Genomic DNA, 24849 nt, shown 5'->3' with positions numbered 1-24849 from the left:
GTGCCCCCTCTCCTGGGAGCTCACCCAGCTGTGCTACTCCCCAGGGCTCTCTTCCCAGCCTGGCCTGGATCTGCCTGTGACAGATCCTGGCTGGAGCATTGTATTTCAGGTGGCTCAGGCAGCTGCCAGGGTGTGGGACTGTGGTGGAACAGGGCAGGGGGCAGTTGTTGAGGGAGGGGGGTGTCACTTAGCCCCAGCACCATGGGCCAGCTCTCACTTCCTCGAGTGCCCTGGAGCCCTTTGCACCAGCCCTGGGCTGGGGCTGGGCAAGGCACTGGCTCTGCCTGGGCCCAAGGCAGCCCTGGCCACCCACAGGGCTCAGGAGGCTGGCGTGGGCGATCTCACCTCCCGCTGGCACCCCACTTGCTCTGGCAGCAGCTGCTGCCCATCCTTGTCAGCTGACGTGGCTTTTCCTGGAGCTCTGTGACTGCCCAGCCCTTGGCTTCCAAGGAAAATGCAAGCTGAGGGCTGGAGCTGCCCACCAGCACGGGCACAGCCCACCTCAGCCTGTCACGGCTTCCTGAGAGCTTTGGTTGTGAGGCTCCAGGGAAGGGCAGCATTCAGCTCCTCGGGAGAGGAGGCACTGAGCCACTCTGCCCACTGCTGTGCTCCAGAGCCTGTCCAGGAACAACAGGCTACACGTGTGCACATTCCATAGGAGTCTGTATGGATCTGAGAAGGGCACAGTCACACACAGACGGTGGCAACTGGCTCCCACAGCCCTGCGGATCCCTCTGCAGGTGCCACTGTCCCCTGCACTCCCAGCCAGGCACAGGGCTGAGCTGTTGTGTCTGTCTGGCCAAACCTTGCTCTGCCACTGGGAAAGGCCCTGTCAGAGACAAGGATCAGGAGCAAGGGAAGTCCAGCCCTTTGGCTTCCAGTAGCTGTCCTGGGGCAGAGTGGAACCATGGCCACAAGCAGCACCATAGCAGCAGCCAGTGGTGCTGTACACCTGAAGTGAGCTGATGCTTCCCAGCCCATGAGGCTGCAGGGCTGTGCCCACCCCACGGTACTGCCCCTGACCCCAGGACTGTGGGCCCACCCCTTCCCATGCCAGTAGTTTGTGCCATGGATCAGGTGCTCAGGCAGGCAGCAACTCGGCCTCTGGAGCTCCAAGCGCTGCTGCTCCATTCAGGACAGTTATTTACAGAGCAGGAACACTCTGAACTCACCCCTAAGATTCCCAGAATTGCTACATCAGCCTTCCCTGGCAATGCAGAGCTTGGAGACAATGAGACATTTGCAGGGAAGAAACATTTCCTACTCTGGCTCCCCTTGGTGTGTCTGATGTTACGGTCATGGCTCTCTCCAGAGGGATTTCAGGATCCCCTTTGCTTTATCCTGAACACAATTCCTTCATGGACTGAACGCTTCCCCCCGGTACTGGCTGAGGCTCGAGGAGCCCAGCCTGGAAACACACTTGCAGAACAAAAGCTCTTCAACAAAAATGAATTTATTTCTTATAGACAACTCCAGTCAGCAGTCAGTTTTGCTTTAACATCAACACAGCCTGGGTCAAACTGAACAACCCCCAGTGCAGTGACTCTTATGAAGCTGTGCTCGTTCTGCCCCGCTCACCCGGCAGCGCTTCTGCCATTGCCGTGATCACACCCCACCTTCTGCTGAGCCTTCCCCAGCCCTTTCCGCACATCATCTAACGACAATTTATCTGATGCCATCACCCCTTCTGCACATCAGCATTCCCAGCAGCAGGAGGAACAGAGCCATGTCAGTACCAGGGTGTGCAGGCATGGTCAGCTCAGTAACTTTAACCCACTGGTTGTGGGTTTCCCAGGGTCACTCTGTCCCAAGCACCAGCACCGGGTGCTGGTGAATCCATCACTCCTGCTCCTAAAGACTGAGAGCTGCAAGCAAACACCAGTGCTGGGAGCTGCCCAAATGCAGAAGGGAACTAAGAAGTCTAGAAGTCGACAATCAAATTTCAAACCTAACTAGTAACTTTAAGAGAATCCAAATTTCAGAACTTGGCACTAGCTTTTCTGAAGTTAAATTAAAAACAATGCTCATTATTGAAGCTCCTTCACAGCTCTGCAGGACAATCCTGTCTGCCTGTCGTAGTTTGATTATGCTTAAATACTTTACAACAGTAGTTCCTTTGTTCCCAAGAGCATTCCAAATATCTGAACACATTCACTAAATTCATGGTTTCACACAGCAATTCTGCTCTACTGGTAATTTAGTGGAACCTGGTGCATATTGCCTTTCCCAAACGTAGACTTTAAAATCTCAAATTCATAAATATTTGTATTTTAAATATCTAGTTTTACATGAATAATGGGTATTCCTAGCCTTTTCTCTTCTTGTTTCCAGGTTTTAGTTCAATAAGGAAACCATTTTACATCACAATCTGATCTGACACCAACCTCATACCCCGTCACACCAGTCTTTAAGAATCATTATTTAAAAACTTATTTCCTAAAGCAAAACTAAAAGGAGTTGTGGGGAGAGCTGGACACCAGGCTGCACCTGCAGGAGTTAAATAATATCTTGGCTGTTAATGAATTAGTCTGATTATTTCTTTAAGTTAACATTCACCAGTTTCGCTTTACAACATTCTGACCATGCCCGTCACGTTAACAGCTTAACCTGAGAGCCCTTAAGGCAAATCCCACTTCTCATCAAGACATAGCTTTAAATATGAACTTTAGCAGTTGAAACTTTGAAATAACTAAAAAGAACCAAAAATTATAAGGAACTCATATCTCCTTTCTCATACACACTGCGGAGCAGGTCCGTGCACGGCCCCAGGGCTCCCTCTGCACCCCCTTCCCTGGGCCCTCGTGGGGCCGCAGCTGCAGCCGGGGGGGTCTCTGCTCGTTTCTCTTCAGGCGCTGCCCCCTCCTGAGGAAGCCTCTCCCGAGCGCGTTTTCCAGCGGAGGGCTTTGGCAGGGTCACCTGGAGCGCGCACCACAGCACGGTGCGGACCTTGCGCGTGGCCAGGCACAGGGCTCGGATCGCCGCAGCCAGAGCCAGCACCACTGCGGGAGGGAGGAAAGGCCCTTTAGTCCTGGAGCACTGCCGGGGCTTCCCTCACCCCACACCTCAGGTCCCCTTAGTGTCTGACCTTGTCTGGCCCTTTACAAGTTTATAAAAGCTGGATCTGAATTTCTCTGCCCTCACACAGTGAGGCAGGTGAGTGGCTTTTAGGTTCTGAGCTTATTACAGCAACCTTCCTGCTGCAGCTGCACACCAGGGCTAGGGTGCGCCATGCACACACACACACACACACACACACACACTGATGGTACCTGGGCCCTCCCCTTCTGGGTCACAGGGGGTCCTTCACCTGTCCTGCCAAGAAATCCTTACCATGGGTGAAGAAACAGCTCGTTTGAGGCATTGGATTCAAGCACACAGGTCATGTTCTGTGAATGGCTGTTGAACCACAGAGCTGTAAAGAGTCACCAGGGCTGTGGTCCTGCTATTCTGGCACAGGGTGCCCAGAGAAGCTGTGGATGCCCATCCCTGGAAGTGTCCAAGGCCAGGCTGGACGTGGCTTGGAGCAGCCTGGGACAGTGGAAGGTCCCTGACCATGGCAGGGGTGGAACTGGATGGGCTTTAAGGTCCCTTCCCACCCAAACTATCCTGTGATTCTGTAACAGATGCTTAATATCAGATCAGATGGAATAGAAAGGTGCTGTGGAAACAGGGTTGGGCTAGGGAAGACCTGCTCCCAAAAAACCCAAACAGCTTCAGGCCTTTCCCTCGAGGTTTTGCCCGACACAGCAAATACAGATACTGCCTCCAATAATTTACTGTTCAAAAAAGTCCTCCCCAGTCGCTGCTCCAGGCTCAACACCCCGAGACAGTGATGGGAGGCAGAGGACCAAGCAGAACCCTCCCAGGTAAGTAATCAGATCCCATTGTGCAGAGCCTCCTCTCCTCTGTCAGCAGCTGCACCAAGAAGCTGCATCTCCAGGTCTGACAACTCTTTCCCAGACTACTCTGTTCCAAGGACCTCACAGATCTGGTAGTGTCAGGTAAAGCCAATTATTTTCATGGGCTTCAACACTCAAAAACCCCCCTTCACCTTAACAAGTCCCATAATCTTCAGTCAAGGTAGAGAGAAACAAGAATGATGGGGAACAGGTGAAAAGAAAAAAATGCTGCAGTGTACCTTCCAAGGTAAACTTGAGAATTACAGAACTGCACGATGGGACACCCCAAAGAAGTAAAATAATCCCTGTAGTAAAATAATCAGACGTAGAAAGAAAGGCAGAAGAGATCAGAAGATTCAGAAATGTAAGACAGCTTCTGACACAAGGCAGGAGGTCAGGGAGCAGGAGTTTACCCTGACTCCCACCTCAGAGACAAGGGACCCTGCCATTCTGGCTGTGCACTGGTGAAAGATTAAGCTGAATATTTGGCTTATTTGGGACACCATTAAGAATGAAAACATTCTGCCCAATGTATTTTTGTGCATCCATCCAAAATATGATTTGTAATTGTGCCAGTCTATGACAGAAGATGCTTGAAGAGGAAATCCATTTGTAACCCAAGGGCATCTCGGTCACTTTGGGCAGATTCAGCATGGAGATACCAAGGAAGTTCTAGACAAAGATAGAGTTGGAAGGTTCATAGGAACAGGAATATGAAGGACAGGGAGAAGCAAGAGGCAATAGCTTAGTAACATCTTCAAACCCTGAATGTGTTATCAAAAAAACCCACTAATTTTTATATTCCTTGCTAGTTTATTAATTGAATAAACACCTCCAAATTGATTTAAGCTATTTATCTCTAAACCCCAGTTTTAGTGTCTCCTCAAACCCTCATTGAAACCCCACCCAGTCTGCATTTGGCAAAGATCTAACACTGAAAAATAAATTAAAACTTGAATTACAACCCCCCTCACTTATTTTGTACAGCCTTGCAACACGTGTTCAACTTCCCAGCTACCTGATAAATGTACATAAGCACAGCTTGTACCTCTCTCATCCTGGCACCTGGGAGGGCCGTGCCGCTGGCGACTCGAAGCATTTACAATTTCATCCTTCCTCCGTGCCTGCACCACTTGGATCGACTCCAGGTGTTTATCCAGAGCAGTGGAGATGTTTTCGTGGAGTGGAGAACTGCACAGGCGCTCCATCTTCCCCAGTAAAGTCACAACCTAAGGAACAATTGACACCTTACAGGAGCTCACACTGTACTCATCCACACTTACAGGAAAATTAACTAACTAGGGAGAACAGATTAACGATAATCATTACTTTCTTTTGAGAACAGTCCATGAAGTTACAGCTGAGTCAGTCTTAAGTTCTTACCTGGGATTTGTTGATCTCCAAACCCAAAGCTGGGTGTGCAAAGCACAACAGCAAAGCTACAACACCCCAATAAGGACCCCCAGCTTACTGGTTAATAACAGATCTGTACAGCTTAGAGACATCCATGAACAAAAGGTGGTTCCAGGACAACGTGCATTTCCCTGAATTCAGAACACTGGGGTCCTCCCTTCTCACAGCACTGCTGCAATTTCTGGGTGAAAACCCAGACAAGCCCCTTGTGCTGTGCAGGGCAGCCTGGGCCAGTAGCAGTCACAGCTGGACTGGGAAAGGGAAAGCTGCTGTGCAATCACACATGTGGGCTGACTTTTGGGATGAACACTAAGGGAGCTGAGAATAAACATTCAGAAGTAATCTGAATCTATGTTGTCTTATCTTACACCAGTCACATCCCTTGTGGGTTTCCCTGTGGTGAGGGCTTCTCAGCCACAGCCACATAATGCTGAGAACCTGGTTACTGGTCTGCAGAGAGAGAGAAAACTAAAAATCCCCAAACTGGGATGTTCCTCCAGCCATGGCTACACTTAATGTCTTAAAGTAATGCATGTGACTGTCAAGAGGATTTAACCAGGTGCTCCAACTATGAAGAGTTAATCCCAGATTCAGCCAACTCAGCTTCCACTCAAACCTTTGTACCAGGATTCCTCTCTGGCCATCCCCAACTTTCTGATGTTAGAATCCAGGTTTAACAGCCCTGCTCTGCTGTTGAGCATCCTTAAAAGTACTTTTCAGTTGCTACCTAACAAGGGTTGGAAGTTCTATAACCCTGAAGTTTGGTTCCTCAAATGGCTGGAGAGGCTTAAGCCCTATTTTGGAGGCAGTTTTAAAGTACAGAACAAGGGCAGGCAAACCTTCTAAACATGGAAAGTAAGGCTGTTCTTTTGGGATTCATAGAGCAGTTCAAAACGTGTACAGTAAGCCCATCCACGTCTTTCAGTTCATCCCTCAGCTGGATGAACAGCACCAGGCACCTTCTGCAGACGGCTCTGTGGATTGTTCCTCCTGTGTGAGGCAGGTAGGACAGGCTGCTGCTTCCCCCTGCTGCTGAGTGGCTGGGCCCAGCACTGCTGCTGCCTCCAAACCCAACATTTCCCAGAACCCCTTCACCTCACAGCCCCTGGCAGGGACAGGTTGGTTTCTGCTTCTCCTCACCCTGCAGCACTGGCACCATGCTCTGCTCTCTGGGCCTCGGGAGGGCCACAGCAGCCCCTCACCATTCTGATGCCAGAGTTTGTGCTCTCTCCTCCTTTCAGCTGTCACCTCTCTATGGACTCTAGGGCTGCCACCAGCACTGCAGCCACAGAGCTCAGCAGATCCCAGTTTCCCTTGCCCTACTGGTTATGGCTCTCTGGATTAAACAGCAAACTGGTAACAGAAACTCAGGCTGAAGATGTATCAAATAATCATTCTGCATTAAAACATACCAGACTGTCAAGCAAATGTATGTGTCAACAACTTCCAAACATTAACTAAACCAGTTTGTTCCACAAGTACCTCCTCCAACACCGTGTCTCCAAATCCACAGTGAACATTTCCTTGCTGAACTGCTCTGAATGCAGCACCCCTGAGAGCTGTGCACAGGCCCCAGGACTGGATGCTGCAGCACGTACACGCTCCTGCACCAGAACCACGTCCTCCTGGCACATGGGAATGTAACCGTGAGCCTCAGCCCCTCTGTGGCTCCCTGGAAACAGCACCCTGGAGCTGCAGAAGCTCTAACACAGACTGATGAAATGTTATTCCCAGCACAGCATTGAAGAACAAAGCTATTTTGGGAAAAGCTGCTCTGATCATCTTACCTATCTCACACTGTGCTCTAAGTTCTGTGGGATAAGTTTAATAGATTTTTTTTAGTCCTACAACTCACTCTGGCTTGTTCCCGTAGCTGATCCACAATTAAGCGATCAACCCTTGATGGATTTGATGTCAGCCTTGGAATTGGAATGTTGTTAGTACTGGAAACCTTCTTCCCTTGGAAATTCTTAGCAAGAGCTGATTCAGTCTGCAGGAAAACAAAAGAACAAATCCCTCAGAATGTACACGCAGAGTGTGCTTCATTACAGAAACAAGAAAAAATATCAGATTCAACTTCTTCCCATCAGGGTTTTGGAGTTTTTTAAAGGAGACAATGAGGATTCAGGCATTTGGGATTTAACCCTTTGGTGAGACAATCACCTGCTTTAAGTGAACAACTGCTTTACTCAAAGCAGTTCAACTAAAGCAATCGTGCCAACACACCGTGTTCCAGCAGTGCTATGTCTGCTCACTCTGACTACAGCCTGTACTGGTTTTGCCTGGAAATAAAATGGAGGCAAGTCAGAATTACAGGGAAAAAAAATGACCAAACAGATGTGGCTCTCACACATAAAGTTAAAATAAAACTGTTTCAGTCAGCAATTACCCTAATTTTTGTACAGATTAAACTACAGAAAGATTTCTTCCTAAGCACCCTGGTCTAGTGGAAGGTGTCCCTGCCCACGGCAGGTGGGTGGAACTGGATGGTCTTTAAGGCCTCTTCCATGGGGCCTTCCATGATTCCAAACCATTCCATGATTCTTTATTTTATTTAGCCATCAGAAAATTATTTTGAAAACTGTTTGCAAGATTCCAAATTTCCATCTCTCTCATCCGCTTGTTATGACACTCTGAAACACCCATAACAATTAGGAATTAGCGAAATCTGATTTAAAATTGCAATTCTTGGACAGTTTCATAGTGATCCACTATTAACAAGAGCACGGAGTGCCAAGACAAGGGGGAATGGCTTCACACTGAGAGAGCAGGTTTAGACTAGGTATTAGAAAGAAATTGTTCCCTGTGAGGATGGTGAGGCCCTGGCACAGGGTGCCCAGAGCAGCTGTGGCTGCCCCAGCCCTAGAAGTGTCACAGGCCAGGTTGGATAGCGTTTGGGGCAACCTGGGGATAGTGGAAGGTGTCCCTGCCCATGGCAGGGGGTGGGACTGAGTAAGCTTTAAGGTCCCTTCCAATCCAAACCATTCTGGGATTCTATGATAAAGCTGAATTTCTCCCACCATGGCCCCTGGCCATGCACACGGCAGCTTTTTCTGTTTCACTTTCCACGCACCCCAGACACCAGCTCCCCTCCTTAAGCTGGGCTCACTCTTCCTCAACCCCTCTATTCAAAGCAACCACTGGCTTTTGTCAGGAAACACTGTCAAAAAATCCCCATTACCTCTTCTTGGAATTGGTTTCTTTGTGGGGGCTGGCACAGGAGAACTCCCAAAGGCCCCACTATTGCCAGGTGACATTTGGCCCAGCTTCCCCCACAGAGTCCCAGGTACTGAAATTCAAACCCCATCTCAACTGGTGAAATGAAGACAGGTTTTCCTACTGACCAAAAAAGGGAACTGCTTTTAGTAAGGCTTCACACAGCACTACCTGAGCCCCTTACTGTAAGGGTTTTAATTAAATGACCCTTCCTTCAGCTTCTGTTTTTGGGGAAAAAACCAAACCCCTTCAAATACACCTCAGGTTTAAACCTTCAGGGAAAAAGGAGGTAGGAATTCAATGTAGCTCCTAAAAAATTGAATTGAAAGAATTAAAGATTAGTTCCAATTCAAAATATATTTACTGGATTTGCTTTCAAAGTTCCAGTGGCACTCTATTTATTGTATTAATAAAAAAGGTATAACACATCTTTGTTCCTCATGAACACATCCTCCCCAACCCTGGGACCAGAAAAGTGCCTGAATTCCTGCTTTTAGTGCAACGTTCCATACAACATTAGTTACACTCCCAGCCAGGCTACAAATCTCCACACCTTTCATTTTCTGTCCCAAAACACACAGAGAAACAAACTTCTAAATTTGAAGCCCCATCAAGCATTTCAACTCCTAACAGCAGAACTACCCACGATCTGTGACTGCACTGAGCAGGATGAGATCTACATCAAATCTGTGATATTATTCTAGTTTGGTTTTCTTACCTTCTTTCTTTCTTTCTCCAAAGCTCTCCACTGCTCGTAACACTCTTCCAGTCTCACATGCAGCTCGCTGGCAGGCCCACTGTGGCTTTTCACCTGCTTTTGAAATCCAAATGCTGACATGAAACCGGAAAGGGCACTGTCACCGTACATCTTCTCTGCGAAGCAGGGGTAGAGGCGTTTGAGATCATCCTGGGAGAACAAGGTGTGAGGCTCCATCAGAGGCGCCACGGAGCGGCCCAAGACGTGAGGAGATCTCATGGGGAAGGTGCTGGGACCCAGCTGCCGGTTCCGCCTGAAGTCGCCCACCATGCAGTTGGGAATGCCTGGAGCCTGCAGGCAGCTCCCAGCACTGATGGCACTGGTGTCCCCGTTCCCTGTCCCGAGATGGAGCTGCCCCTGAGACTCCAGTAACTCCTGGTACATGTCCTGAAACACCCCATCTGCCTGGTTTTGCCCTTCCAGATCACAATGCTCGCTCTGTGGCTTCAGCTGGAAACGCTGTTTGTTCAGACTGTCAATGATCCCCAACTGCTGAGCCAAGTAACTGTCACAGAATCCATTTGGCTGCTTCAGCTTCTTCTCACTGAGGTACTCGATGAGGTTCTCTTCCCCACCCCTAACCAGGGCTTCCATGCACGCAGCCGTCCGAGCTCGTTCTGCAGCGCTGTAGCCAAAGTCAAGGCCGGAGAGGAATGGGTTGTCTTGACAGTACTTGTGAAGTAAATTACTATTTAAAGGCAAATTTGAAGATGGCAACTGAAAAACATCATTAGAATGACGAGAGCTTTTTGGAAAGGCAGCTGACTGATTATTCATTTTCAACAAAGGACTTGGGTTCTGGAAGGGGCCAGAAGCCATGGGTTTGGTTTGGATGTTCATCCATCCTGGCCTGGCACTAGAGCCTGCCGAGGGGACTGCTGCATTGGGCAACAGTGGGAGTGATTTATAGAATTCAGGATTCTGAAGATCGGCCTTGGAAAACTGCTGCTGTTCCACACCATTATTCCCTGCACAAGCTCCAAAAGATTTCAGTCCATATTCAAATTTTTGCCCAAAATCAGTGCTGAAGGAAGATTCGTTTGCAAATTGTTTTTCTGATACAAGTCCTACAGACTTGGGAAATGTAAAGTCATGCTGATCTGAAATTGTATCTTCAAATTTTTTCTGAGTTCCTGATTTAACTTGAAATAATTTAGCATAGGGCTCTGCATCCAGAGGCGGTGCCTCAGGGGTTCCATTTACCAGCTTTCTATTTTCTTGGAGGCTACAAGTGGTGCTCTTGTTGGGCTTTGCTTTACCAGCATGAGAATATTCAGCGTACCTGGTATAATCTGTGCTCTCATTGTATCTGTGACACTGTGGAAGGAATGTTTCTGCCCGCTTTGGGTGCACCTGTGCATCTGCTCCTTTGGGACACACCTTCTCCCTTCCATAAGAATAAGCATCAGCTCCCGAGTCTTTGATTGCTTCTGAGTACCCAGCCTGGGCTGCAAAGGTGTTTTTCAGGTAGGGGTAGTTCTGATACACAGGTGTTGTCTTCATACTCTCATTAGCCTGCAAGTTGTAGCCGTTGGCACGATCGCTCCTGGCAGAGTACAAGCTCTGCTCTTCCAGGTCCACGCTGGCAAAGCCGCGGTAACAATTGTCTGCCTTCTGCTGTGCCACCAGAGTGGGACTCTGCAGGAACTGCTTGTCAGCAGCAGGCATGGATTCACTGCTATAGAAACCCTGCTGTGGCACAGTTCCAACAACTGCCCTCCTGGTTTCTGGCAACAGGTCATGGGGGTCCATTCTGGTCGTGTTCACTGGCCACACTGACTTCAGGGGGGGAGGGCAACTCCTTGAAAAACAAGAAACATGGTTAGATACTGATCTGTGCTGCTGCTCTTCATTCCCAAACACAAAACAAGGTCTAAGAAACTAATTCTTCCCAAATGATTTCTCTCAAATGATTCCAAGATGTCTGACTTCAACTCCTACCCACTCCTGTCATCTTCAGTTTCCCTCACCTAGCTGAGAAAACCGATTCTGCCTTGTCTAAAACCACCACCACAGCTCAGGAGCTATGGACAGGCCTTCGAGCTGCAAGGGATGCGTACACACCAAATCCTGGTCCGTCAGTCCTGTCAGGAGATTTACTGTCTATCACCACTGAAATACTCCTGGTTCAACACCAAATTCAGGCACCCAGACTGCCCTCAGTCTTCCAAAGCCATGTCCCAGCACTCCAGAGAAAATGCTTCTCTCTCACCTCACTGGTGCCTTACACTGCTTCCTGCAGGTAAAGTCAGAGGCAGCATCCCAGCACACCTAGTTTCCTTCCACTAAGCAGCATGACTTAACACAGGACAATCGATCCCTGACTGCCAAGGAAAACTGTAAACAGACTAAGTAAACAGGAAATTGTGCTTGGAAGTGATTGCAGGCCAGATCTGGGAGTACTGAACCAGCCCTGCCTGTCCAAAGCAAAGGAATTACTGAGTTATCTTGTGGTATCAAAATCGACTCTGAAGTTTTCCCTCATTTCAGCCACATAACTCAGCACACATACAGAAATCACTGGAATTGTTTGGGAAGACAGAAAGGAAAAGCAGTGCCTGGCTTGGGAACCTGAGAGCTGGGCTCCCTGTCTTGTCTTAGACCTGGAAAAGGAAAAGACAGAGAGCTCTGTAAGTATCTCAGGGATGCTGGACCTGCACCCTTCCGTGCCATGTTATGACTATGGAATTGTCTCTTCTGGTGCAGGAATGTAGGCAAAATAAACCTGACATTTAGATACACGAATATTGCTAGGGTAGCACTAACAGCAAGAAACGTTAATTTTGCATGGAATTTTCTCCTTCCAGTTCAGGCAAATGTGAAGGAGTCTGTACTTTGTGTATTCTTTCTGTGAATTGACATTAATTAAGAAAGAAACCTGAAGTCTGAATTCAGTCTTGATTAAAATAAAAAAACAGACCAAGACATACAGCCAGGGGATTTATCTGAATACAGCATGTCCACAACACTTGTTAAGATCTTATTTAAAAAATGCCAATTAACAAGTTCTGTAAATATCAGAGAGCCAGAAGCTGCCATGCAATCTAGGTGCCTTGAGAAAAGCTTCCAAGTATCCCAAGCAAAATGTTGGAAGATCAGGGGAAGGGAGGGAAAGCTCAACAGAGCATGAGGCCTGGCCAGAAGCAGACAAAGCTGACTCAGGAGCACAGCGAGATCAGAGAGGGGAGTTTCTGTCTCCTGCACCTCACTCACCCCTCAGCAAAGGACGGCTGTGGTTTGTCTTGTTCTTCCAAGATGTCTGACACGAGTCCATATAAATCAGTTTCACTGCCATAATCGTTCCTTTCGGGCTGAACCCTGAAAACCAATTGTGTATTAATAAAAACAATTCCTTCATTCAAAGTAATTCCTACATTAAATTAAACAAAAATATATAACCCATCTACTCCTACACACACACACTCCCTGTCAAGGATGACTACCTGGACTTCAGGTTAACCTGAGGAGCAGCAGGCTGCTTGGTGTCATCTGTACATGTAGACCAAGGGGGGTACAAAAGGGAAGGGTCCACGGGTGCAGAGTACTCTGATGTTGAAAGGGAAGAACTGTAGGCCTGAGGTAACTCCACATTTTCTTCATTCTGCATTTAATGTACAATAAAAACATTCATTTAATATGAAACACATCAAATTGTCATTTTGTCATTCTACATGGTCGTAACTGAGTTCTCTCTCAGAGGAACCAGCATATGAGAAGCAAGCAAGCCACACACTTGGAATACAACAATTTCAGGCCACGTTAATGTCTTTATGAAGAATTCGCTAAATTTTTAAGCAGAATTCTCTGTCCCTTCCCATGCTCTCTGTTGCAGATGGAAGCTGATGGTATCATTTTCACCTTTCATGCCTCTTTTGAATACAAACAGATGCTCTCAGGTGTATTAAACAGGTGTTGCTTAAGGCTTATGGAAAGCTTTTGTATTTTTCATCCTGCTTGGCAATTGTTTTAAGAAGAAGGTGCTGGAGCTGCACATCACAATTTCTTTGTCACACAGCCTCGTGTTCTGTGCATCCTAAGCTGACCTTTGGTGGAAACTGAGTAGGGGGCACCTCCCCAACCACCCACCAGTGATCACCAGAGACCCCCCAAAAAGGCCTAGGCAGGCATAGTAACAAGTACTGGTATTGGACTTGTAAGATGCTTTCTTTCGTATCCACTGGACACCAAAGTCAGAAACTGCATTTGAATGAGAGAATCCACAAATGGGGTGAAAGACTCAATTATGCTGGACTGTTTTACCACAGGGATTTAAGAAGAGCACAACGATTTTTGGAAAACAATGTAAAACTGTGTATCCTTGGAACTGGAATGGGAGGCATCACAAAAAGCATAGTGAAGAGATGTGAACCACAGTGTGCATTGACAGATCCAGCCTCAGCCTCCCCCAGGATAAGCCAAAAAAGGAACACACCAGGAAATTATTGGCAAATAGATTTCTCTCCATTGCCATGGCAGAATGCATATCAATACTTATTGGTAATAGTGGATACATTTCCTGGGGGCCTGAAGTTTTTCCCTGTCAAACCAACCAGGCTGAGGAGGTAGGTGAGGTACTACTGAAAGATCATTTATAGGCACAGGATACCCACAGGTGTGTCAGAAAACTGTCCTGGTTCTGGCCAGGACAGGGTTAATTTTTTGCACTAGGAAGGGGCACAGCCAGCACCCAGAAGTTATTTTACACCACCCAACCTCATTGCCTGGGGTGGGGGAAAGGGACTCTTCCAGGGAGAAGGGGATCTTTCCAGTGGAGAAAATGTGCTGGAGGGAGCCATCCAGTATTATTGGGAAATTTTTCCATGTGAATCATTTCTTGTACCCTCTATCATTAGTGTTGTTGCAGTTACCATTCCTTTTTTTCTCTCATTGCTGCTCTCAGTAATTTGCTCTTATCTCAACCTGTGATCTTTGCCTTCAGCGCCTCCAATTCTCCTCACCACTCTGCCACAGCAGGGAGGGGAAGGGGAAAGCAGGGGAGTGAGAGATGAGGGTGTGGTTTGAGAGTCTCAGAGGGAGAAGTGAATTGGGAAGTGCCATACCCAAACCATGACAGCCTTAGTGGCACCCAATAAACAAGTGTTGAGTTAACAACAGATCTGCCCAGAGTGGGCTGGAAACAAATCTGATCCAAGCATTTGTTGTATTGGGTATGGAGCACCAGGATCTGGGAAGACTGAACAGTACAGTGGACTGTTAAAAACCACACTGAAGCAGTAGGTGGTGGGACCTTCAAACATTGGGATCTACATTTAGCAAAGGCCACCTGGTTAGTGAGCACCTGAGGCTCCACCAATCGAGCTGGCCCTGCCCAGTCAAAACCTTCACGTACCACAGAATGAATAAAGGACAAAACAATAAGCCTGGCATGTTGCCACCAGCACTACTGAGGGTCAGAATAACACCTAGATCCAGAGATAAGATCAGTCCTTCTGAAATCTATACAGGAGACCGTATCAGGGAGTCTCTTACAAACCACATTCCATGAATATCTGGGCCAAGAAACTAGTGTAATTATGTTATCTCTCCAGGGAAAGTTTTGTCCTCTATCAACAAGTACCTTCAATGCAGAAATCTGATTGAACTGGACCTTCCTGTTCATGACATCCAGGCGGCAGATTGGGTCTATCTAAGATCATGGAACACTGACCCACCAAAGGAACAGCGGAAAGGACCATACCAGGTTCATTTCACAACATACCCAGCCGTGAAACCTCAAGGACTAGAGCCATGGAACTTCAGGACTGAAGAAAACTACAGGACCAGATAAGTGAGAAACCACCTCCTCTGGACCTTTGAGACTGAAAAAACTAAAAAGTAACTTCATGAACTGTGCCTGGGAAGAAGGCCTGTCTTACATAGAACTTGAATGCCCTCAAGGGGTAGCAGCAATTCTAACTGCAGTAATTATTTTAGACAAACACAATTGCACAGACCAGGATTGCCAAGACAGTGCCAGATGTCAAACTTGCCACAATGTGGGTATAATTTTACATTGGTTAGGACTGTTACTGTGACATGTTTCCCTGAATTGCCTTAACCTTTCTGAATATGAAACTTATATAGGTAATCCTCTTGTTCTTTCTTGCCCAAAGACTGTAACAAGAAACCAATTGTACAATGGTTTAAGGAGGATGAAAGAGAATTTAAATTATTAATGAATGTTACAACTAGATGGGAATCTGACAACACACACTCTCTAAAATTTCCTTTGATGCTTAAGGAGGATGAAGGTAAATATCATTGCTGAGCTATAGGAGATAAAGTAGTAGCAGGCGGCCACTGGACACAAGTAAAGGTAAAAGGAAACCCCTTACCATTAACACCTCCCAAAGCGTCTCAAACGTGGGAAATCAGCCCGTGCGTAGTGAAGGAGGTAGGGAAACAACAATTACTACTTAACATTGATTATACCTAAAACTATAGTACATGACAGTCATGCTGTTATTGCTCTAGACCTGATCAATAATGGAACCCCAATGTATCCAACAGGACAGAGAGTAGAGGCCCATTAAGAAAGAAGCAGATGACAAACCACAGGTGTCAGCACCTGCATAGCACAGAAACAACAACAGTTGAAGGAAATACAATTGAAATTCAAGATTTTTGCCTAGGTATGGAATAGAACATCTGTAATTTTGAAATTCCACCAGTGATTAATATAAAAACGATACTTAGATACATGGGTAAAAGGTAGGTATGCTTTAGTACTCCTTGTGAAGACCTAGAAATAGATAATCAATTAAATCACATTCTAATTTTTGTGTTTGTAAATTTACCCAGATCACAGGCTGTGATTTTAACTATTCAACCCAGTAGGTTCCTTTGAACTAATAAAAACCCACTACAGCTTAATTTCAACTATACAACCTACCCCTATGAGTATGAGCCCTATGCTAGTAGGGAAATTGCTACAGTGTAAAAATTTGCAAGGGCTGTTAAAAGAAGCTAAAAAGAGTAGCAGAAACACTTTATTACTACCCATCATGACACCAAAGAAACCCATCAGGTAATGGAACGAGCGAAGAAAGATGGAGATCACCACAGGTGGGATATTTTATTTAAGGCTGCATAAGCTCAGTGAGTGCATTAGGCAGGCAGGAAAGGTGGATTAGACAGGCAGGTTTATGCAAACTTTAGTGTCTAAATTCTCTCACTTTTTACTCCTTGGTGTGCTTGATTTGCGGAAAACTTCCCCCTTGCACCCTGCACAGAATAAACAATGTCTCCTTTCTCAACCTGACCTTTTGTATATGTTTAGAGAGCTCTTAAAACCGGCAACAATGTTAGCCTAAAACACCTGCTCCAGTTTCTACTGGTTGATCCCTGACAGGAGTTAGGAGTTAGAGCCCCTTTCTCCCCATCATTACAGGGTATTAAGGTACTGAAGAAGACTTACAGCCAATTCTTTTCTCGAGAAAAGGCATTATATCCTGATTAAGTGAAAAGGAACATCTCCCTGTTTGGTTTAAACCCAATATGCCCTCTTAGTGCTTAGTAAGTGAAACAATAAATGGTGTTTTTGCAGGGTTAAATGTTAAAGACACACAATACACTCCTCTGTGGAGCAGAGTAGTCTGACAAAATACCAAGTCCTGGATGGAGGAAGTAGCAAGGCTCATCTTGAAGGTACTGGGAATGAATTTTCATTTGAGTCCTTTACCTCAGTGAAAGTTTATGGCTATGATAGGCAAAAATTCCAAGAGAGAGCTGACATATTTAACTGTCCTGGCACTTTTTGTTGATCAGACTAAGAACTGGTTCATGTGAACGCTTGGACTACAGAAATATCTGAGGCAATAGCTAAGGTTCTCCTTCTTACCCACTTTCCAGTTTTCCTAAAAGAGTTGTTTGCTCTTCACTTTGCCTACAATTGTTTATGCCAACAGAACAGCTACCATGAACATTTCACCAGAATAATGGTGAAATACCATTTTAACAAACACCCCCTACAGCTTCATCAGTGACTCCATTAGAAAAGCCACTGTCCTCTCTGATGAAAGTTACAGCAATGAAGATTTATTACAGTTAAATCAAACACTGGGATTTATGTTCACCAGTATAAGCAATCACTTCAGAAACATGTTCTGACCATTTTGTTCACAAGCAACCCGAACTCTTACAGAGCTATAAAAATAATTGAAAACCAACTGAACCTGTGATTTGTAGCAGCCATAGAGCAAGGAAGAGCCCGGCAGGGTGGTGCTGAACACGTCCGTGGGCCTCCCACCCGCTTCCGCACTGCCCCAGCCGCGGCCACCGCCTCGGAACGCCACGTTGGGCTGTGGGGACACGGAAAACGACAGGGACATCGTTACACACAGTCATAATTACACACAGAGACATAATTATAAACAGAGCTGACAGTTGTGGATTTTATACCAATGTTAACTTCTTCAACACTTCTAACTTACTGGTGGATTCTGTTCCATCTGAGTTGTCAAGGATTTGGTTCTATAATTAGATGTAAAACACCTTCATATTTACCCTTAAGGAAAAGCTGAACCTACCAAAGCACAAGAAACTCCAAAGGTGTTCAGAGACAGAGGAGGTGCAGACCAAGAGGAAACCTGCACTCTCCCTCTTTCCACCAGCTGAGCTTCCAAACATCAGAGCCACCACAGAGAAACATCAAACACAGAAGCAGAAGAATGCTCACAGAATCATGGCATGGTTTGGATGAGACCTTAAAGCTCATCCAGTTCCAAACCCTGCCATGGGCAGGGAACCCTTCCTCCAACAGCAGAAGAGGAGTTATTCAGCCTTCCACACATTCCTGGACACCCCTTGTCCTTCCATCACTGCTCCCACTACGCTGTTTAAGTTACATGAAGGCATGGATGTGCATTTCCAGACGTCAGGAGCTGGAAATTTCCTACAATACACACCCTGGGAGCTGTGGTGGAAATCTGCTCTGCTCTGTAACTATGGGAGAAACATCTCCAACTGGAGAGACGCTCCTCCAAGTGCCAGAAATCAGAGACCAGCAGGAGTAAGGAATGAGAACAAACAAAAACTGAGGGCTCTTCTCCTCTTCTCCCAAGGATGAGGCACACAAGGAAAAACTAAACTGGCTAGCTAAAAACCCCTTTAGCCAACAAACAGAAAAGTGAAGTTATTGGCATAATGTTACCATAGTAGGTCATTTGGAATGATGAGTAACTTCAGAAAGGTCAATCCCAGGATTAGGGTTCTGAATAAGCTCTGTCCTCTAAAAACACATCCTTCTACAGTTCCCTGAGGATGCACCAAACCTATGCAACCTATAGCGTGATCTTCATTGTAGCTCACACCACTGTTACACCCAAGTATTTTTCAGGTACATTTTCCAAATAAGTGAACACACTGAGTTATTGTGGAGCTCAGCTCTATGTCCTAAACTTATTGCGCCATGTTTTCCCCTCAGAGATCGCCGTTCACAGGGACACTGACACTCACATAGTTTGTGATCCCACAGAACAAGGGTGAACCTGTAGGGCCCGAGGCAGCCCTAAGACACCTCCAAACCCACACTTTTCACCATTTTCCCCAAACAAGTGTTTTTCTGGACGCTGAGGGATATTTTCCCCACAGGCCTGAGGTCCATATCTGCTCCCACACGGGAGGGCGCCGGGGCCCGGAGGGGGTAGCGGGGCTCGGACAGCCGCCGGGAGTAGGCGCGATGCTGGCCGGGCCTCGATGCCCCCTCAGCGCCGACGGGGCCAAGCCCGAGACAGCTGCGGCGGCTCGCCGGCTGCGTGACGGGCGGAGGCCCACAGGCGGCCCGTGTACCCACCGCGGTCCCGGTCCCGCTCCCGTCCCTCACCTCCATGGCTCCCGGGCTGCTCTCGGCGCGGGCGCGCGCGCCTCCGCCTGAGGCGAATTCCAGCCGTTGCCCTCGCGCCGGCCCAACGGCCGCCCCACCCCGCGCGCCCCCGCCCATTGGCCAGTGCCCGTGGAGCTCGGCCAATCAGCGCTCGCGCGGCCGCCTCGCGCCTCCCCGCGCAACGTGAGCGGCTGTGTTCGCCACGCGGCGACCGCCGCCGGGCGAACAAAGCACCGCGCCGTGATTGGGCCCGCCCGCCGGCGCGCAGCCAATCGGAAACCAGCACGCTCGTGCCTGCCGCCAATGAGCGGCCGCGGAGCCGCCGCTCGCCCGGAGACAGCGGCCCCGAGCGGGCCCTGCGGGCCCCGTCACCCCCCGACCCCGACACCCCCTGGTCCCCGACACCCCCCCGTCCCCGTCACCCCCCCGTCCCCGTCACCCCCCGTCCCCGTCACCATCCGACCCTGTCACCATCCGACCCTGTCACCCTCCCCCCCCCCCCGTCACCCCCCGACCCCGTCACCCCCCGGTCCATGTCACCCCCCGTCCCCGTCACCCCCCGACCCTCACCCCTCCTCACTTTGTCACCCCACTCACACCCCATCGCTGCCCCGGGCCCTGTCATCCCTCCAGATCCTTCCACCTCCACACCCTGTCACCCCTCCCGACCCTGTCGCCCCCGGCCCCGTCTCGAGGCTGCCCTCAGCTGCTGCCCTCCCCAGCCCTGACAGCGAATCCATTCAGCCGAGCCGTGGAGCTGCAGGATGAGCTCTGGAGGAGCCTGAGGTCTCGGAAAGCCTTTGCACAACAAAGGGCCCCGGGGACCTGTGGCCCAGTCAGGGGACTGGACACTCAGGACACAGCAGGAGCTGATGACCCCAGACTCTCCTGCACACAGACTGTAAGGGTATATAAGCCCAGGGCTTCCTTTGTTTGGGGTCCCTCCTCAGAGGCACCAGCTTGAGCTGTTATTTTGCTATTTAATTATTGCACCAAGATTAGACAATCTCAAGGATTGGGATGGCCGAGACTCTGCTGTGGGAAGCCCGGTCTGCCTGTGATTGTGTGGGGGGTGCAGCTGCCAGGGGGCTTCGGTGCCAGCTCAGGTGGTGACAGTGACTGCCAGAGTGGCTCCTGCATGGTCGGACAGCAGCCCTGAACCAAGTCCCAGCTATCCCAAAGTCTCCAGTCCTGCTCATCTCCCACAGGAGCAAGAGGAGCCCTCTGCCACCTGTCACTGGTGACAGAGCTGTCACCAAGTGCCTGTGGCAGGGTCTGTGTCCTGCTGGGGAGTCCCAGATCCCAAGGGCTGCTTGGCTGGAAGAGAAGCCACGGGGGAGCTGGGACAAGCAGGGGGTCGCAGCCTGTGTTTGTTTATACTTTTCATTGTTGCTGCTGCTTTAGATACTCTGCCAGTGCATGAGTATCACTGTTCTCACTGAAAATGACTAAGAAAAACCCAAAAGCTCTGAAGCCAAACCATACTTGTTTTCACTTCTAAAGATAATTTGTTTTGCACTCCTTGAGCTGTTTTTAAGGCATCTGGAGACAGCATTTTTGCTGCCACCCCTATCTGGGCCACTCAGGGCAGTAGGTGCCCACAGAAGCAGATGTTATTTTATGAATTGTGGTCTTTTGTGCTGCAATACATTTCTCACTTCCTCAGTGTGTGCTGCCAGCCCGCAGGATCATGGGGAGGGCAGTGGGGTGAGCTTGGGGGCCCAGGTCTGCCCAGCCCCTTCCTAAACCCACCCAGGGACTCCAGACAAAGATGTGTCTGCTGGAAGCCGGAGGATTCACTCCAGGAGAGGAGGGGGTCATCAGGAGAGTGTGTCCCAGACCCCAGATCCATCCCCTGCTCCCTGCCCCAGGGAAGGGCTGTGGAGCCGAGCTGTGGGACAGGGATTTGGGGTTGGCTCAGGAGCAGCCACGTGTGGGCTGTGGTTCCCCTTAGTTCTGGATCTGCAGAGAAGCTGATGTGACCTTTGTGCTTGGTTTGGGGGAGCTTTGCTTTGTTTTTCTCCCCCTTTTGAAATGGTGAAAAGTGGGGAAGCACGGCCACTGCCTCACTGTCCCCCTCAGCTATTCCCTACAATTTAATACGTTGCGTTTCCTGCGTTTCTTGCTGCAAGAGACTCCTTCAAGGCCACAGAGCAGAGATTTGGGAAGCTGAGAGCAGTGAGAATCCCCCAGAAAACTCATCATTCAGCCAGAGCTCACTGCTGCAGTGCAGCAGCAGCCTCTGCCAGGGCCTGGCTGGACAGCTTCCAGCTGCGCAGGAGAACGGTGTCAGCACACACAGGCTGTCACCTGTCAGGGTCTGGCCACTGCTAGCCCGGAGCACAGGGCTTGTTTGCAATATTTAACAACCACCTCCCAGAGCTGCGTTGCTGGCACAGTGATTTCTGTCAAGGGACAGTGAAACTGCTCAGCTGCGGGCAGGGGAAACAGGGTGTCACTGCAGGAAACAGAATCCTTGCACTGCTGGGATCAGCCCATGGCAGATTTAGGCAGTGACCCCATTTCTTCTTCTCCCCAGGGCTGTGCTGTGCACTGAGGTACATCCACAGTCTGGGGCACTGACCACTGGCCACTGTGGTAAAGTCTCCTCAGTGCCAGTTTTCCATGGACCTGGCATTCCCCTCTGGGTCCCAGCTGACTCTGGTACTTGTTCAAGGCAGTAACCAGCGGTTACAATCAGTATTAATATTTTATTATGCTGTCAAACCCCATGCAGGAAGCTGCTGGGACAGGTTGCTAATGCGTTAAAGCTCCCTAGGTTGACTCCCAGGATGCTGGGGTTGGCTTTGCAGACACCACTGAGCTGTGGGGTTGGAGTGTTTGCCACCGCCTCACTCAGAACACAAACCACAGAGTGCAACTGGGATTTCATCTCTGGCTGAACATCACACAGAGGAATGAGCTCTGTGAAGAAGCCATTGTCACCTCTCAGCACCATTCCTCCAATGTGATCTGCTTCTCCAGAGCAAAGCACTATTTCAAGCGAATCCCATACAGATCCACATCCCGAAATCTGGCTGGAAGCTGTCAGTGCTGAGACAAGACCCGGCTGTGCAGGAGCAGACACCGTGCATGAGTGATGGGCTGGGGATGGGCTGGAGGAGCCCTGAGCGTCCTCCCCCAGGAACGAGTCACATCTGGGTGTGACACCTGCGAGGGGCTCGGTGGCAGCTCTGAGCTCCCTTTATCGGCTCTCAGGCTCACACACACCTGGAATTCTTATCACAAATATATAAATAGCCATTAGTGTCAGCCAGATGGTGCTGAACAGGAAGTCCTGTCAGGCAAACAGTTAAGCCATTGGATGTCATCAAAAGAGACCACGATGCCTGGTTTTACAACAGCTGCTGTGCAGCCTCTTTGGAGCAGGAACAGAACCAAAACCAGATTAAAAATTAAATTAAAGCAGAATTAAATTTTTAAAAAATATGTAAAAATTTAAAAAAGATTATTAAATTAATATTATTTTTATATAACATATAAAATTATATCATCATGTATTAATATTACATTATAACATACTATATGCTATGCAATATATAATATTATCACTAAAATCTTACTGCAAAATCATTAACAATTACTATAAAAATTACTAACATTTAATCAAAACTACATTAAGATCGAAATAAATAATTTAAAAGAATTAAAGCAGGGGTCGCCTGGCGGCCCGGCCCTGCTCACCCTCACACCGCGGCGCTCGGCCCATCCCGCTGCACCGCGGGACCGGGACCGGGAGCGGGAGCGGGAGCGGGAGCGGGAGCGGGACCGGGACCGGGACCAGCTGAGCCCCGCCGGGCCCCCTCCAGGTTGCCATCGCGTTCCCGGCCGGGCACCGCCCGTGTCCCACCCTGACCCCGCGCACGGCGCCCTCAGAGCCCCGGCAACACCGGGGGCCGCCCGGGACCCTCGGCCCCGCCCACCCCGCCTCACCGACCAATCCCCGCAGCGCTCCCGAAGACTGACAGCACAACGCCCCGCCCCTCACCGCCGGGCCGCAGGGCGGGCGGTTCCGTGACGCGACCGTCAGTGCCTTGAGCGGCGGGCAGAGCGGCCAATGGGAAGCCTCAGTGGCGTAGGGGGCGTGGCCTCCGAGGCCCCGCCCCGGCGCTCCGCGGCGCCTGCGCTGCGCCGCCCCCTGGCGGCCGTGGGGAGGGCCCGTCGGTCGGCGCTGCGGCAACATGGCGGGGCGGGTAAGTGGGGGGGACGCGGACCGGCCGCTATCGCCCATCCCCTGCCCCCTCCTCCGCTCCTGCTCCTCCCTGCGCGGCCGGGCCTTTGGGAGCTTCTCGCAGCCCCGCTGCCAGGAGGCCGTTCAGTCCTGGGGGGGTCCCTCGGGAGTGCTGTGAGGCTGTGGTGACCCCCTCACCCCCAGCGGTGTGGCTGTTCCTGAGGGTCCTGCGAGGCTGTGGAGATCCCCCAGTGGTGTTGGGGACTCCGGGGTGATCCCTCTCTCTGTGTTCCCCAGAGGTTTCGAGAGGCTGAGGTGGCCCCTTGCTGATGTGGCATGTGGGACAGGACTGGGGTTCCTTCAGAAGCCGAGGCAAGGGTGACCCGTCTCCCTGTGGGGCAGGATTTTAGGGTCCCCCAGGAGTGCTGTGAGACCCGGGTGGGGCAGGACTGGGGGTTCCCTCAGGAGCACTGTGAGTCCAGGGTCACCCCTCTCCATGCGAGTGTGAGGCAGGTTTTAGGGTTCCCTAAGGGTGCTGTGAGGTTGCAGTGGCCTTGTGGGGTGCAGAGCTGTGTTTGGCGTATACTGGGGGTGCTCTGAGGCTGTGGTGACCCCTCGGTGCTGTGGGATGAGCGTCTAGGGCTCCTTCAGGAGTTGGGGTGCCCCCTCTCCCTGTGGTATGGGGTAGGATTGTGGGGCCCCTGAGGGTGCAGTGAAGCCCAGGGATGTCTTGGTGCTGCTGTCAGGATTTAGGGTGTCCCGGGGTGCTGTGAGGCTCTGGTCATCCCACAGTCCTGTGGGGTCAACCCTGTGGGCTGTGGGGCAGGGACCTTTAGGGATGCTGTGACAGGGGGTGATGCCTTGGTGCTCTGGGATGTGGGGCAGAATTTTGGCATGTGGGGCCTCCGTGGGGCTGGGGTGCCCCTGTCTCCATGGGGTGTGCAGCACGGTTTTAGGGTCCCATAAAGGTGCTGTGAGGCCCTGGTGACCCCTTGGTATTGTGGGATAGAGGGAGATTTTTCTCCTGTGGAAACCAGCCAGGTGCTGTTTTATAATGTGGATCCACCTTTTGTTGCGTGGAAACACCTTAAGTGTTGTGCGGTGGTTTTATTCTGTATTAATTAAAAAAATAAAAAAATCCCTTTTTAGTGATAGATCACATCAGCAAGTGGCCAGGAAGGCTTTAATATGTGAAGAAACAGCCTCGTCTGTGAAATCCCTTCTTGTGGTGCCTGTACATCGCCTCTTTTCAGGTGTCCAGGTGCTGCAGGATGTGTTTGGATTGCTCTGCTCTTTGCCAGGAGCTCAGTCATGCTTTGCTGGGTAGCAGCCTGAGAAAGTCACATTTTTCATTAGTGCTTGCCTTTGGCTGGAATCTTGTCTCTAGGCCAAGTGATTCAGTGTTTGAAATCCTGGGGAATTGGTTTTCCAAGTGTTTTTTGTGTTGTGCTGGGCTGGTGGATGGAGGGCACCTGGTGCAGTGCTGTGGTGCAGAGCAGGGGTGAGGAATGTGGCCTGTGACGTGCTGTGCATCGCAGGTGCTCCAGTG

General features: G+C 49.6%; 2 protein-coding genes across 2 annotated transcripts in view; one reads left to right on the top strand and one right to left on the bottom strand.

Moving 5' to 3' along the window:
- Nucleotides 1-1437: 1437 nt before the first annotated feature.
- MEIOC (meiosis specific with coiled-coil domain) lies at nucleotides 1438-23312 on the bottom strand. Its single transcript, XM_048321686.1, has 9 exons — nucleotides 23149-23312; nucleotides 22814-23090; nucleotides 17460-17585; nucleotides 12729-12886; nucleotides 12499-12603; nucleotides 9247-11086; nucleotides 7168-7302; nucleotides 4948-5128; nucleotides 1438-2999 (listed from the first exon to the last, which is right to left on the bottom strand). The coding sequence occupies exons 1-9, from the start codon at nucleotides 23310-23312 to the stop codon at nucleotides 2707-2709; spliced, it is 3279 nt and encodes a 1092-aa protein (XP_048177643.1). The 3' UTR covers nucleotides 1438-2706.
- NSF (N-ethylmaleimide sensitive factor, vesicle fusing ATPase) overlaps nucleotides 23241-24849 on the top strand; it is a 74927-nt gene continuing 73318 nt past the window's right edge. Inside the window, exon 1 of the mRNA XM_048313531.1 lies at nucleotides 23241-23322. Coding sequence (XP_048169488.1) covers nucleotides 23311-23322 — 12 coding nt within the window. The 5' untranslated portion in view covers nucleotides 23241-23310. The remainder of the gene's footprint in view (nucleotides 23323-24849) is intronic.

Source organism: Corvus hawaiiensis, chromosome 1, assembly GCF_020740725.1.
Source record: "Corvus hawaiiensis isolate bCorHaw1 chromosome 1, bCorHaw1.pri.cur, whole genome shotgun sequence".
NCBI lineage: Eukaryota > Metazoa > Chordata > Aves > Passeriformes > Corvidae > Corvus > Corvus hawaiiensis.
This window is presented reverse-complemented; position numbering and strand designations above follow the sequence as displayed.